This window comes from Abramis brama (assembly GCF_963993115.1).
Source record: "Abramis brama genome assembly, chromosome: 2".
Taxonomy (NCBI): Eukaryota; Metazoa; Chordata; class Actinopteri; order Cypriniformes; family Leuciscidae; genus Abramis; species Abramis brama.
Genome location: NC_139964.1, coordinates 41,473,257 through 41,485,988, shown reverse-complemented (window position 1 = coordinate 41,485,988; position 12,732 = coordinate 41,473,257). Strand labels below are relative to the sequence as shown.

At 42.9% G+C, this 12,732-nt stretch overlaps 1 protein-coding gene across 1 annotated transcript in view; it reads left to right on the top strand.

Moving 5' to 3' along the window:
* Positions 1–1,952: 1,952 nt before the first annotated feature.
* Positions 1,953–12,732, top strand: part of LOC311078195 (uncharacterized protein) — an 81,205-nt gene continuing 70,425 nt past the window's right edge. Inside the window, exon 1 of the mRNA XM_084106910.1 lies at positions 1,953–4,691. Within this exon, the coding sequence (XP_083963036.1) occupies positions 2,328–4,097 (1,770 nt within the window). The 5' untranslated portion in view covers positions 1,953–2,327 and the 3' untranslated portion in view covers positions 4,098–4,691. The remainder of the gene's footprint in view (positions 4,692–12,732) is intronic.

The following is a 12,732-nucleotide window of genomic DNA, read 5'->3' as shown; positions in this document are numbered from 1 at the left end:
CATCTGCGTGTTCCAGAGTCTTTCAAATAGCTATAACGTTATGTGTGTTTGTATCAGTCAGAGAGCTGAATGAAATTAAAACTGCAGTAATTAAAATAACCCTGTAAAGGACGAATGAGCGTGTTCCTCATAAAAGTCCTTTGACTCAGTGCGTGTTCCACTGGGACGAATATTCTCCTCACAGATTAGTCTTTATTTATCAGGTTGTCTGTGCGTGTCCCACGGCAATCCCCGTGATAAACTATAAGCTTATCTGTGTCTGTTCAATTAATTCTCATGTAAACACTGCGTATGTCCGAGTGTAGTTGAATAGGCATTATTTAAAGTTGTGTTCAAGTAAAGCTTGACGTTGAAACTCAACCAACAGTTAAAAACCCTGTTGTTTTCGTGTTTTCAGATAAAATTGCACAGAGACGATCCGCTGAGATCGTTATTCCATCTATTACAGCACAAAGCTGTCCTTTAAAGTTAATCACTCTTAAACAACCGAGTGAAGCCCCACGTCGTAAAAACAGCTACGAGTGGTGTCCTTTATTTGTATTTTTGAAATGCGCCGACATTTCATATAATATGATCGACGTGCATATTCTTTGAACATTGTTTGAAATGTGCCGAAATTTCATGTAACTTAACATGCATTACTGTTTACGAGCTGCAATTCACAAGTTCGCCCACTAGAGTTTGTTTTGTCGCCATAGTTACAATCGTGACACGGAAGTCTTAACCAACGCTTCCGGGGGAACTCGGACCCCACAGCAAAGCCCGTCTGGCCACAGTGTAAACAAACTGAAACAAACCCATTTGTGGCTAAGCTAAGCTAAGCTAAAGCTAAGCTAGGTAGTTGTTTACATTGAGGCCTAACCTATACTAAAGCCTTAAGCATTAGTTACGGTTGTCATTGACAGTGGTTAAATACAGTGTCTGTTTGAACAACGTTAAAGGGATTTAACCATTTAAACACCTTGATGTTTACACCTGTTGGTCTTTTCTTCTTTCCTATTTGACCTGTCTCATATTATACTTTACCCATATTTTTCTGCGAAAAGGAAATTTCGGTTCACAATTATTAATTTCATCTACCTGCATTTTACTTGAAAAGAAAATACTGGTTTATGATTATTAATTGTCAAATTTTAATTTGATTTAAAAAGGGTTTAAATTCTATTTTCCTAAACAGGTAATTTCTAATGATTTCTCGATTTATTTTTAATAAATCTAATTTCATAATTTTTCCTAATTTCTAAAATTCTCTTTTAGATTTAATCACTTCAGGTGAATACATTTTTGAACTTTGAAAGCTTGGGAGTAACACACCTGAGCCTCAATAGGAGACATTGGTATCTCACTACAAGTGTCAAATAAATCAGAGATAACCCTCTCTTACAAAGTTTTATTTTTGAATGTTTAGTTGTTGGCAACTATCAATTCTACACTCGTAGTTCGACACAAAGGCTTCAGAGCCATTTGTGGACCCAATCTCCTTTCACTCCTTCCTCTTCCTTCTTTACACGTCTTTCCTGTTCTGTCCTGCTTTATTCCATCCCCTTTCTTCACATTTGTAGGAAACAAACCTGGAAGAACCATCAATCGAGTCTAAAGAAAGAGAAAGATAATTTTTCCAAAGAAAACAATTAATAGGTATTTGATTTGTAATCAAACCCTCTCTTGTTCTCCATACTCTCTCTGTTTTGTAAACACAATTTACAATTTAACATCTTATCCAAGATAAATTAACAGAGACAAGTGTTGAGCAACTGTCGCCTTCATAGCATCCCAGCTGTAAGCAGTCCAACTGACGGTGTGTGGTGTCAATCCTGTAAAACTCGGAAAAAGGTATCAGCATTATTATTGTATTATTTTTCCTTGTAAACATAAACAATAATATTGTTTACCTTTCTGGAAATAGATTCTCACCGATAGGAAGCATTTACGAGAAAAATAATATTTCTCCTACTTAAGAATTTTCTTTCTTGTTTTATTGAAATTGGTTTTAACCTCTCTCTCTTTTCCCCTTTTCTCAGTGACACATCACAAGTTTAAACCAGCTTTTCATTGATAGAAAATATTTATAAAAATATTTCTCCCATTGAAAAAAAAATCCTTTCAATTGAGATTTGTTTTAACCTTTTTCTCTCTTTTTCCCTCACTCAGTTGAGTGACGAAGTTTCCACATCACTAACCTACCTGTCTACACTGAGACCAACACTTAGACATTACAACACTTCACTATTTGTTGTACAGTCACTTAAATGACACTTAGCTGTTCAACCACATAGGCTTACACCCCACACAGATCTGTGTCAGTCTCTTCACCCCAGCGTGCCAACATGCCGTGGACGACAAACCCCACTGACGTGGACGCCTGGCTCAGAGGCATTACGGACTGCCTCACACCAAAGACAATTGAACTGTTATTATTTTTAATAATAATCATAATTCTGAGAAGATTCCTGACACATGATTCAAGCCAGAATCAAAACCACAACCACGTGGAACTAACCAAGATTATCTGTTCCCTAAGCAATGCCTTCACAGCCCAGCTGACACTAAGCGACAAGCACATCACCCACCTTCGGGAGGAGCTGACACGTGCCCAGAGCCGCATGGACAAGCTGGAAGTGAAAGTCCAGGACGACTTCAAGCGTCAGACCACTGAGTTCCTGAGGGAGCTGATGCACACCCAACGCTGCACAGACCAGCTCAAAGCGAAAGCTCAAGTGCCTGACGAAGTGGAGCAAGAAACAAAGAAACAAGTTGACAAGCTCCAAGAAGCCCTTGCAGCCACTGAAAGTGACAAACAAGAATTAAAGACTGTCCAGAAACACCTGGTAAACCAACTCCAGTCTGCTGAACATCAGCTAGAGAAAGCTAAAGCTGACATTGAAGATAAGAACTCTGAAATTAATGCTCTGAAAGACCACCTGGAAAGGTGCAATGCTGAAATCAACCATCTGACCCAACAGCGAGATGACGTCAACGACGAGCTCTACGCGGTCAGAGATGAACTCCAGCACATTTTCCAACAGAAACCAGAGCCAAGAAGGGAGAGACCTCCCTCAGCATCACCACTGCCGAGCAGGACAGAGTCCTCCATCCAAGAACTGCCATACAGTGAAAGAAGTGAATGGCCACAACCCAAAACGTCACAGGCCTTCACCACAGAACCGTTCACTGCCAACAAGCAACGAGAGCTCATCCAGGCAGACTCCAGAGCTGCACCGGCGATGACCTTTAAAGATCTCAACAAGCTGGTTAAGAATATCACTCCGTTCAACCCGAACTCCACGGAATGCCCGGACATCCAGTCCTACATCCGAGATATCAACTTCCACCTAGAGGTGAGACCTCATGTGACTGACAGAGACAGGTTCTACCTCCTCAGATCGACATCCAGTTCAGAGGTACGAAGCTTCCTAGACCGACAACCTGCTCATGTCAAGTCAAACTACCAACTGCTATGTAAGACACTGATAAAAGAATTCATAGGCCCAGAGTCAGAACACGGTGTGTTAATCGCCTTGGAAACCAAACAAGGTCGACACGAGACTCCCCAAGCATACTACCACCGTTTTCGACAAGCCTTCTTTGGTGCACATAACTCACCTGAACAAGAAGAGGATGTGAACTTCAAAAACCTCTTTCTGAGAAACCTGCACCCCGGATTAAGTCATCATCTTGGTCTCGAGGCCTGCGCAGACACAATGACAATTCAACAGTTACGTGACCTGACGCACAAGGCCCACATCAAACAGAAGATGTCCTCAAAGAAAGGTTTGAAAACATCCACAGTTTCAAACTCCTTCAGCCAAGACACAAGCCTTGCACTGGAAGACAACCAGTGGCATGACAACACCACAGTTCTTCGTAAGAAGCACAGAGAACGTGATTCCCATGCTGATGACAGATACCACACCAACCACATGGAAAAGCCATGGGACCAGCCACGCTTCTCAGGAAACCCACCTCGGCACAACTCAGTTAAGCACAGCACTGAGTATGCCCAAGAACAAGACAGTTTACCCTCAGAAGATATGGAGCAACTAATGAGGCGACTGGAAGTGTTCTTAGAAAACAGGCTGAACACGGAAGACCACTGATTCATCTGATGCACCTTCATAATGAAGATGACAACCACTTGTTCTACAACAACACAGAACAGAGTGGTCTCTCACAGTCAACCACTGACAAACACCCAGAGGTACCAGAAAACACCATCCTGGCTACCCATCACTCATAAAGAAACCACCAAACGAGCTCCAAACTCAAGAACCATATGTGTGCTACAGAAACAACAGTAAGCCCAGAACGTCAGAAAGTCTGTCACAACCAAAAGGTATCATCGGAGGAATGCAACAACGGAGACCAAGTTTTGCACCACAGCTTCATCCAGCCATGCCAAACTGCCTCCCAATGTCTGCCAGAGAACTTCCTGCCTTACTGGTTTGACTCCCAGCAGATCACAGAAGATCCCTTTTCCAAGGCAAAGAGGCAACAAGCTCATCAAAGCTAAGCCATCAAGCAAAGGGGGGAGCAAAACAGACTGAAACAGATCTGACCATACATACATACATGCATACATCCCTAATACATACATACATACACTACACAACATCCCTAACATACTCACTAACATACAGAAGTTAACTGCCTCTACTGTGCAAAACATTCAACAAACATGTTTTCCCCCACAGGTAGAAACTAACTTCAGAAACTAGCTTAACAACTTAGCTACACTTACCATAGGAAACATGGCAACTAACTACTCATCCAACAAGTACACCTGAGAACACCTATCATTACATCATGATCCCTGACACCTTAGCTGTGCAACAGTAGTTACAATTCATATCAGGAGGAACACTCAACTGCTTTGTTTTGTTTTACCTCTTCCTTCCTTCCTTTTCTTCTTTTATTAGGTAAAATGCCTGTCCGCCCCATAAGGGTCAAGGTCACAATAATAGGATTGACACACCACGCCTAATATTTGTAAGTCACCTCAAAACGAATGTGAGCCAGAGAACTCCCTGCATCATTCGAATCACAAATTGAAAGGTAAATTGGTCTAAACCTAGAACAATTTAGAAGAGAATAAAACAAACAAATCAAATTTAGTCACAAAATTAATTAATCACCGTCCCAAAACAAATTAGGATAACGTCCTAAAATTGAACTAAACTTTAGTCAACGTGATTAACTATATTGAGAGAGTGAACCTGTTTATGCCTAGGTAATCTAATGCCCTGCACCAGTAAAGTGACCAGTCATGGAGGTGTTGTCTTGTTGTTTGCTGTTTGTGTTTGCTTCCTCTACCCATTTCTCCAGCGTTCACCGATGTCTTCTACTCAACACATCGTCGACCGAAGGGGGGATATGTAACGACAATGAGAAGAAATCAACCACAGACTAATTTTCTTCCAGAAAATTAATTCAAACTCTCTACTTCCTGCCGAACAAAACAGAAGATTGGTTCAGAACGTCAAATGATCCTCATCACTCTGGCTATTTAAAAGAGCCTCCCCCAACACTAACTAAATAACTGGTCAATGGCTAGCTTTGTGGCCAACTACGGACTGGTTAAGATAAAGACAGTGTCCTCACAGTCCAGAGCCATAAGTCACCCATCCTGGCGCCACAGAGTCTGCAAAAGACCCTTCTAATGACCAAACCAACGAAAACCCCCCAACTAAGAACCTTTATGAGCCCAGCTAAAGGAAGAACTTGTCAATATGAGGGGGTTTTTAAAAAGACAAATTGGTTCAGAAATGACACCACAGCATTCCTGACCCCTCCTCCTTAAGACCTCTGAACAGAACAAACAGTGTTCTGTCTCTTCAAACCAGAGAACTGATTCTTACCAATAAACTACATAAAATCATTTAAGAACAATTCTCAATGGACTTACAATCAAACAATCACGCAACTACATAATCCTGTGTGTTTCCACCACTTATATGCATATTCTAATAAGATATGCTTTAATCCCATATAATTCATGTAATTGTTATAATTATTAGGTGTGTGAATGACAGTGTGTACTGTTTCATATCAATGCTATCTTACGAACACAACTAGCAAGATGGCTTGAATGATATCGGTGTAATATGTTTTGATCTTCTTTTAATTAGAAATCATGTCTAAACTGTGGCCTCTGTCCTCTCTGCTTAAAAGTTAGAGAACACACCAACACTCCAGATTTACGATGAGACAAAGCCAGTGTCTAATTGGTCCGCTCTCTTCAGGAGGGGGGACAAACTTTTAGTTAAATCCTTAGACCCCAAAAACTAAGCTCTCTCTCTCGCTGCTCTCAAAGCTCTAAGCTCTCTAAGTTCCGGCAGACTAGTACCATGTAACAAACGAGCAGAAATAACCCAAATCAAGATCTGTAGAACATGGGTTAAACAGTTTCATTCAAGCCGTCTTACTACTCTCGTCTAAGTCTTCTTTTCTTTTCTAAGTCTTCCTTTATTTTCCGATTGAAAGTCTCGGTTTTAAGTTAAGTTTTGCTGCAAAGTTTCGTTCCACGATTCGCGGCTGCAACGCACGCTTTCAACTTCAAAGACTCATTCAACCATCAGCAACCGCCAGCCACACGTGACTGGTTCTCGCCCCATCTATCCATGCACAAGGAGACCACAGCCGACGAACGAACCCGGGGGAACCCTCTGTTACGCAACGAAGGGAATTCCCAAAAAGGAACGAGAAGACAAGCAAGTAACCTCCAGACTGAAAGCTAAACTGGTGTATTTATATAACTTTAATAACCTGCCTAAAACGATAGAAGGGTTAAATTAATGTTTGATGGTTCGTTCAGGTCATGTCTAAGTGCATTATGGAATCGTGAGATTTCATCCTTTCACTCTTAAACCCACTCTTTCCTCACTCTCTTCCTTTCTGCAACTCGTATGAATGTGTGTGTGTGTGTGTGTGCGTGTGTGTGTGTTTGTGTTAGACATTAGCTGTACGTGTTAGTATATAATCAATAAAGTATTGTTTGTATTTGAAAAGAGATTGCTTGTGTATGTGCTTATCAAATTTTATTGTCTTGAACTTCGATCAAAAGTTACCTATGCTGTTACCCTATTTCTTAATTTACTGTTAGGGGGTTATTCTTTCTTGGCCAGGAAGATATTATATTTCCTAGAGTTAATAATTGTTTATGCTTTCTGTTCATCGGATGAACTGATAAATTATCATATTATTGATTCTGTTACAGTAAATAATTGAAAATAATTAAATTATTAATTATTGATCATAATTCGTTATGAATAATAATTAATAATATTTATACGTGGGCGTATAAACGCTACACCACGGAGGGGCAGCGAGGTGGAAGACAAGGGACCCGGCTCTGGTGGCATTGTAGTGACCGAGAGCGGGGTCTGGGCGTTTTAACTTGATACCAACCTGCTTCCACCTGTGGGCAGACGGCAGAGAAGGCCCGTGGGCATTCTGCTGCGGGCTGCCCGGTGGCGAGGGGAGGGGGAGAGACGAGGAACGAGGCCCTGACTCCTCGTGACTTGGTCTCTGCGCCTCCGGGCCGAGGCTGCGTCACTGCTATCCGCGAGCTGGAGAGAGGGGAACGGGAGTGGCGCCGTTTGTGGGCGGCGCGCACTGCTATTCTGACCCTCTCGGACGGAGGAGACTGGTCTTACTGGTCTGCCAGACTCGACCGTGAGGGGAAACGAGGAGCGAGGCCCGGGGGCTTCGAGTCCTGGTTTCCACCTCACCCAGCGAGAGACGAGAGTGACAAGGCCGTAGCCCTCACTGTCATCTGAGCACTGGGGCCCGTGAGTGACTCAGAGGAAGTGGACTGCTCAAACTTTGGGTACCGCTGACTGGATGACCAGCGGCGGAACAGAAATGAAATTCTCCACCCAGCCCTCCCCCGGGGGAAGGAGTGGTGATGACACGCACTCCCGAAGAGCAGACATCACATACTCAGGGTCGCTCCTCTCAGGGTCATTTCCCTTATCCTTTGCGGGGGGGAAACGAACTCCGAGCAGGCTGGTTTTAAGGCGCTTCTGGACCACCAGTGTGGACATCGTCTGACCGAGGGCCAGCGCTGTGACTAATCACGGTCAGTCACTAAGCACAGCTCCACCCCGAATCAGAACTACCCACGTGCACTGAATGTGCAGGGGTAGTGAGAGAGGAAAAACTTCTGCAGATTTAGGCATGTTTGGCTTGCCATATTGGCACCAAAATGCTTCCATACTGCCAAAAAATTTCACACGCATCCAGGCACTTTAGACCCAGGAAGTGTGGCTGTCAAGTCTGAATCTTCAGCATGAGAACACACCATTACAGTAGGAACTCAGCATCATTTCCAGAGTATAACAGCCCTCTCTCCGATGTAGCGATCGACATCTGTCCTCCCCTGGGGCCCCGAATGAAATGCTTGGTCCCTCATGAGAAGGACCAAAATCCCATTCAAAGCCTCGACGGCACACGGCACGCTGAGCGGCTCAAGCCTTTACGAGAAAGGGGAGACGAACAACGTGCCGACGTGGTCATGCACTCATGAGAGAACATAAACGCAGTCTCAACACACTGATTAGGCATGTGAAACAGTGATCATGGCCGTCAACCAGGTATGCAAGACATTGAACGTGGCCATCGCCTCGATGACACACGGCACGCTGAGCATTCAAGCCCTCAGGCAAGACGAACAACGTGCCAACGTGGTCATGCTCTCATGTAGAGAGCACAAACCACCCACGAACACAGTCTCAGCATGTTTGTGATGCGCTAGAGGAGTGAATGGTTCGTGCTCACTGTAACCCTCAGATCACCAATGTTATTCGCCAAAGTAGCCCTCTCCTGGTGCACCAGAAGAGAAACTAGATCGGGAAATAAGCAAAGGGACTCACCTCATAGAGGCACGCGAGTCTTGATCTTGACCGCGCATCTTGAGCGCCGAATGACGCGCGCTGGGTTGCTGTGACAACCCGCGCTGTCAACCGGCGCTCGACGGCACACGGCACGCTGAGCGGCTCGAGCCTTTAAAAAGGGGAGACGAACAACGTGCCGACGTGGTCATGCACTCCTGAGAGAACATGAACCACCCACGAACGTAGTCTCACACACTGATTAGGCATGTGAAACAATGAACGTGGCCGTCAAATGAGGACAGGAAACGATCGCATCCAGAAACACACGAGACACACTGAAAAGGACGCGATCTTCACTCGTGTTGCTCTTTCAGGAAGAAAGTACTCTCTTTATTGTGCTGAAGCACACAGGGACCCAACGCGGCAACACAGCGGGGAAACTGCAAGCCCGCTGTGTGCACTCAACCGTTTACCAGCTGTGAAAACAGCTTTTGAATTAACAGTGTCTGTAGACGCAGCCGGCAGACAGGAAATCACGCGGTCGCTGAAACGCCGTCACGCCAACACAGAGAGATCCCTTCCCGAAACAGCAGACTCGTAGAGCGTAAGATAGATACAATCTTAAAGCTCATTCACTCAGAGAGGACACAATCGGTCGGCTCCGAAGCAAAAAGTACTATGCATGCGTTGCTTCCGTCTTTTTATACCCGCGCTGGTAGGCGGGCTGCGGAATGCAAATCCTGCATGCCAATTTCATTGGCTCGTTTTAATTCACTCGTAGGCAATTGGTCTCCCTAGCGTGATCCCAATTCGTCAGGGAACTCCCCCGACGACACGTTGGAGTTCCCAGGACGAAAGGGAAATGAATATTTAGCGTTGTCAGGCTTTTATTTGTGCTTAATGGATAAAACAATGGCGCTGCACACTCAGCTGCTCATAAACATGGCTGCTATAAATTTGACCTTCCACAAGATTGCGCTGTTTTCTACACTCTTGATGCTTTGAATTTTTTCCAGAAACATTCAGGGGAAAGCCTCAGTGCTTCATGAGGCTTCATTTTCCCATCCCTACTAATAGGGGTAGGGGAGTTAAAACAGAAATTCTCTACTCTTAATTCCTCTGCTTTAGCCTTTATTACCCATCCAAATCCATTACCTTGAAAATAATTATATTCCCAACATTCTTTAGTAAGACAAGGACACTGGCAAACATGAGGGCTTAAATACACAAGACTAATGACTAGACAAGGGACACCTGTGAACAATGAAACAATGAACCAATGACAACACAGAACACATTGCAGGATCAAATGACTAGAACAGGGGATCACATGACAGACATGAAACAAGAACATCAAACAAAACCAAAACGTGACATTTTCTTAAAAATATATATAAATGTGTTTAGTTATATCATTTATAATTTGAATAAGAGAACAACACCAATACACTTGGGGTAATCATAAAAATTGTTTTATTCATTACATCAGGAAACGGGCAGACTTGAATAAATAGCAACACAGTAGCGAACAATACAAAAAATTGCTACACAAAAAAATAAAAAAAATACTAATAATCCAAAGTTTGAACATTTATGAGTAGGCTAAAACATCTTAATTTGAATGTGTGTTGTGTGACTGTTTACAGTAAGCCTACACGTTGCTCCAACACAGTGCAAAAATAAAGGCATTATATAGGTAAATTTGACCTGCTGGCGGTTTTAGGTATAAATGCCCCGTTTTAAATCTGGGCTGCGTTCAGCCCCGACAAAACGTTGCACAACGTTTTTTAAACAGAAACGGTGATGCGTTGAACACACTGTTCTGATGACGCAAGAGTTGCAACTATGGCAGCTGAGAAGGCCATTCTTTGTGTTCTTTGTGAAGAATTTTCGGAGCCTGATGAAGTCGGTATAAATATGTGTTTAATACTACAAAATATGCCCGATGTTACAGTTACTGCACTTGCCGCCCAGAACAAAAGAGAACATCCCAATCGAGTGAAGGGATTGCTGAAACTGAAATGGAAGCACACATCTTACCTAATTCAGACTAAAACACATCTATTTAGCCTCACATACTGACTTTATTTGGAAAAGGCATTTTTAGGAAAAGCACTTAATTACCATTGTTTATTTCTATACCAATACACTTGCAATGAAGCTAAAAATATAAACAACTACATCATTATGTTGATATCCTATATTTTTACAATAAAACTTACGACAAACATGTCTTCTAATATCCTCAGTTGTTGCGTATACCGAGCTGCATCGTACACAGTATTTGTAAATGACTTTCCTTGAACCCATGTGCGTTCACTTTAATACCACGTGCTTCATATACATGTTGCTGCTGATTGGACTGCAGTTCTGACACACCCACCAAACAAGAGAAAACGTATCTCAAACCCCGTTGCACACCGGTGCACGCCGTTTCCAGGAAACATGACGTTCAACCCGGAAACCGTAGCAAAACGTTGCGCACCGTTTTGAACTTGAACATGCCCCTGGTCTTATCTAAACGATTTTTAACAACAGGGGATTTGTTACAGATCTGCCAGGCTCTCACACCAGCCAATCACAGCACACTTCCTCTCCTGAATACTGATCACACACACCTGCACATCATCTGCACCCTCATCACTTCCAATATAAATGCACACACCTCGCCCCAACTCATAGGCCGAATGAAATCGCTGACAAATTAGCAAAAAAGGCATTAATGAAAAACTTAGTGGATATAAAAGTATCACTGGGGAAAAGAGAGATAAAATCAGTAATTAAAAAGAAATTAGTAATCAAATGGCAACATAGGTGGGGAAATAGCAGAACAGGGAGATGGTATTATAATATTGAAAAATTAGTAGGAAAAGAAAAATTTTATGGAAGGTACAGAAAGGAAGAAGTAATGATATCTAGATTAAGATTAGGACATACAGGATTAAATTCAACACTTGCATTAATGGGAAAGCATGAAAATGGTATGTGTGATGAGTGTGATGTTTTAGAAACAGTAGAGCATGTATTTTTTAAATGTAAAAAATATGATGAGCAACGAAGTCGTTTATTTAATAATATAAAGGATAGACCAGTAAATGTCACGGATCTTTTGGGAAAGGGATTGAGGGATTCTCAGATATATGGGGACGTTTTAACATTTTTAAAGAATACAGGATTAGAGCATAGGATATAATGGGGATTGTGATGCTTCTGCTCACCTTGAAGGTTGAGGATCCCAGGGCGAAAGTTGGAGGAGCTGAACACGCAGCGCCAGCAGAAGGTGGGTGAGGCATTACATCCAAAATAAAAGGAGAGAAAAAGGGAAGGAATGTATATAAAATAAAATAAAAGGAATATACAGATGCATCACCCATGTAGGATGTACAGTAGGTGGCGGTAATACTCATAAGGAGTGAGCGGCCAGTAACAGGAAGAAGAAGAAGAAGAACTCATAGGCCGTTAATTTTTTTACTTTTATTTTTTACTATTTGGGAGGAAGTTAACTCAGGCTTAACTTCAGTATAGTAGGTGGCGATAATGCACCTTATAGTTGGATGCCGATCACCATTAAAACAGAAGAAGAAGAAGCAGCAGCAGCAGCTCATTGTCCTGCCTCGTTCCTGCACGGAGTGGAAACCTACCTTGTTTCTCCTAGTGATTGTCAAGTTATTCCAGTGTTCCCTCCACTGTTTTCTCCAGCGTCTCATCCTGTGTTTCTCCTGTGATCCCTCTCCAACGTCTTCTCATCTCTCTGTGTCTCCGTTCCCACCTGCATTTCCCGTGTTTCCAGCGAGGTGTGTGCATCCAGGCCATCATCCAGCTCTCCATCCACCATTCATCGATCCTGTAAGAAAAGACATTCCATTCACCGCCAGAATCCTGCTCTCCAGATTATCCATTG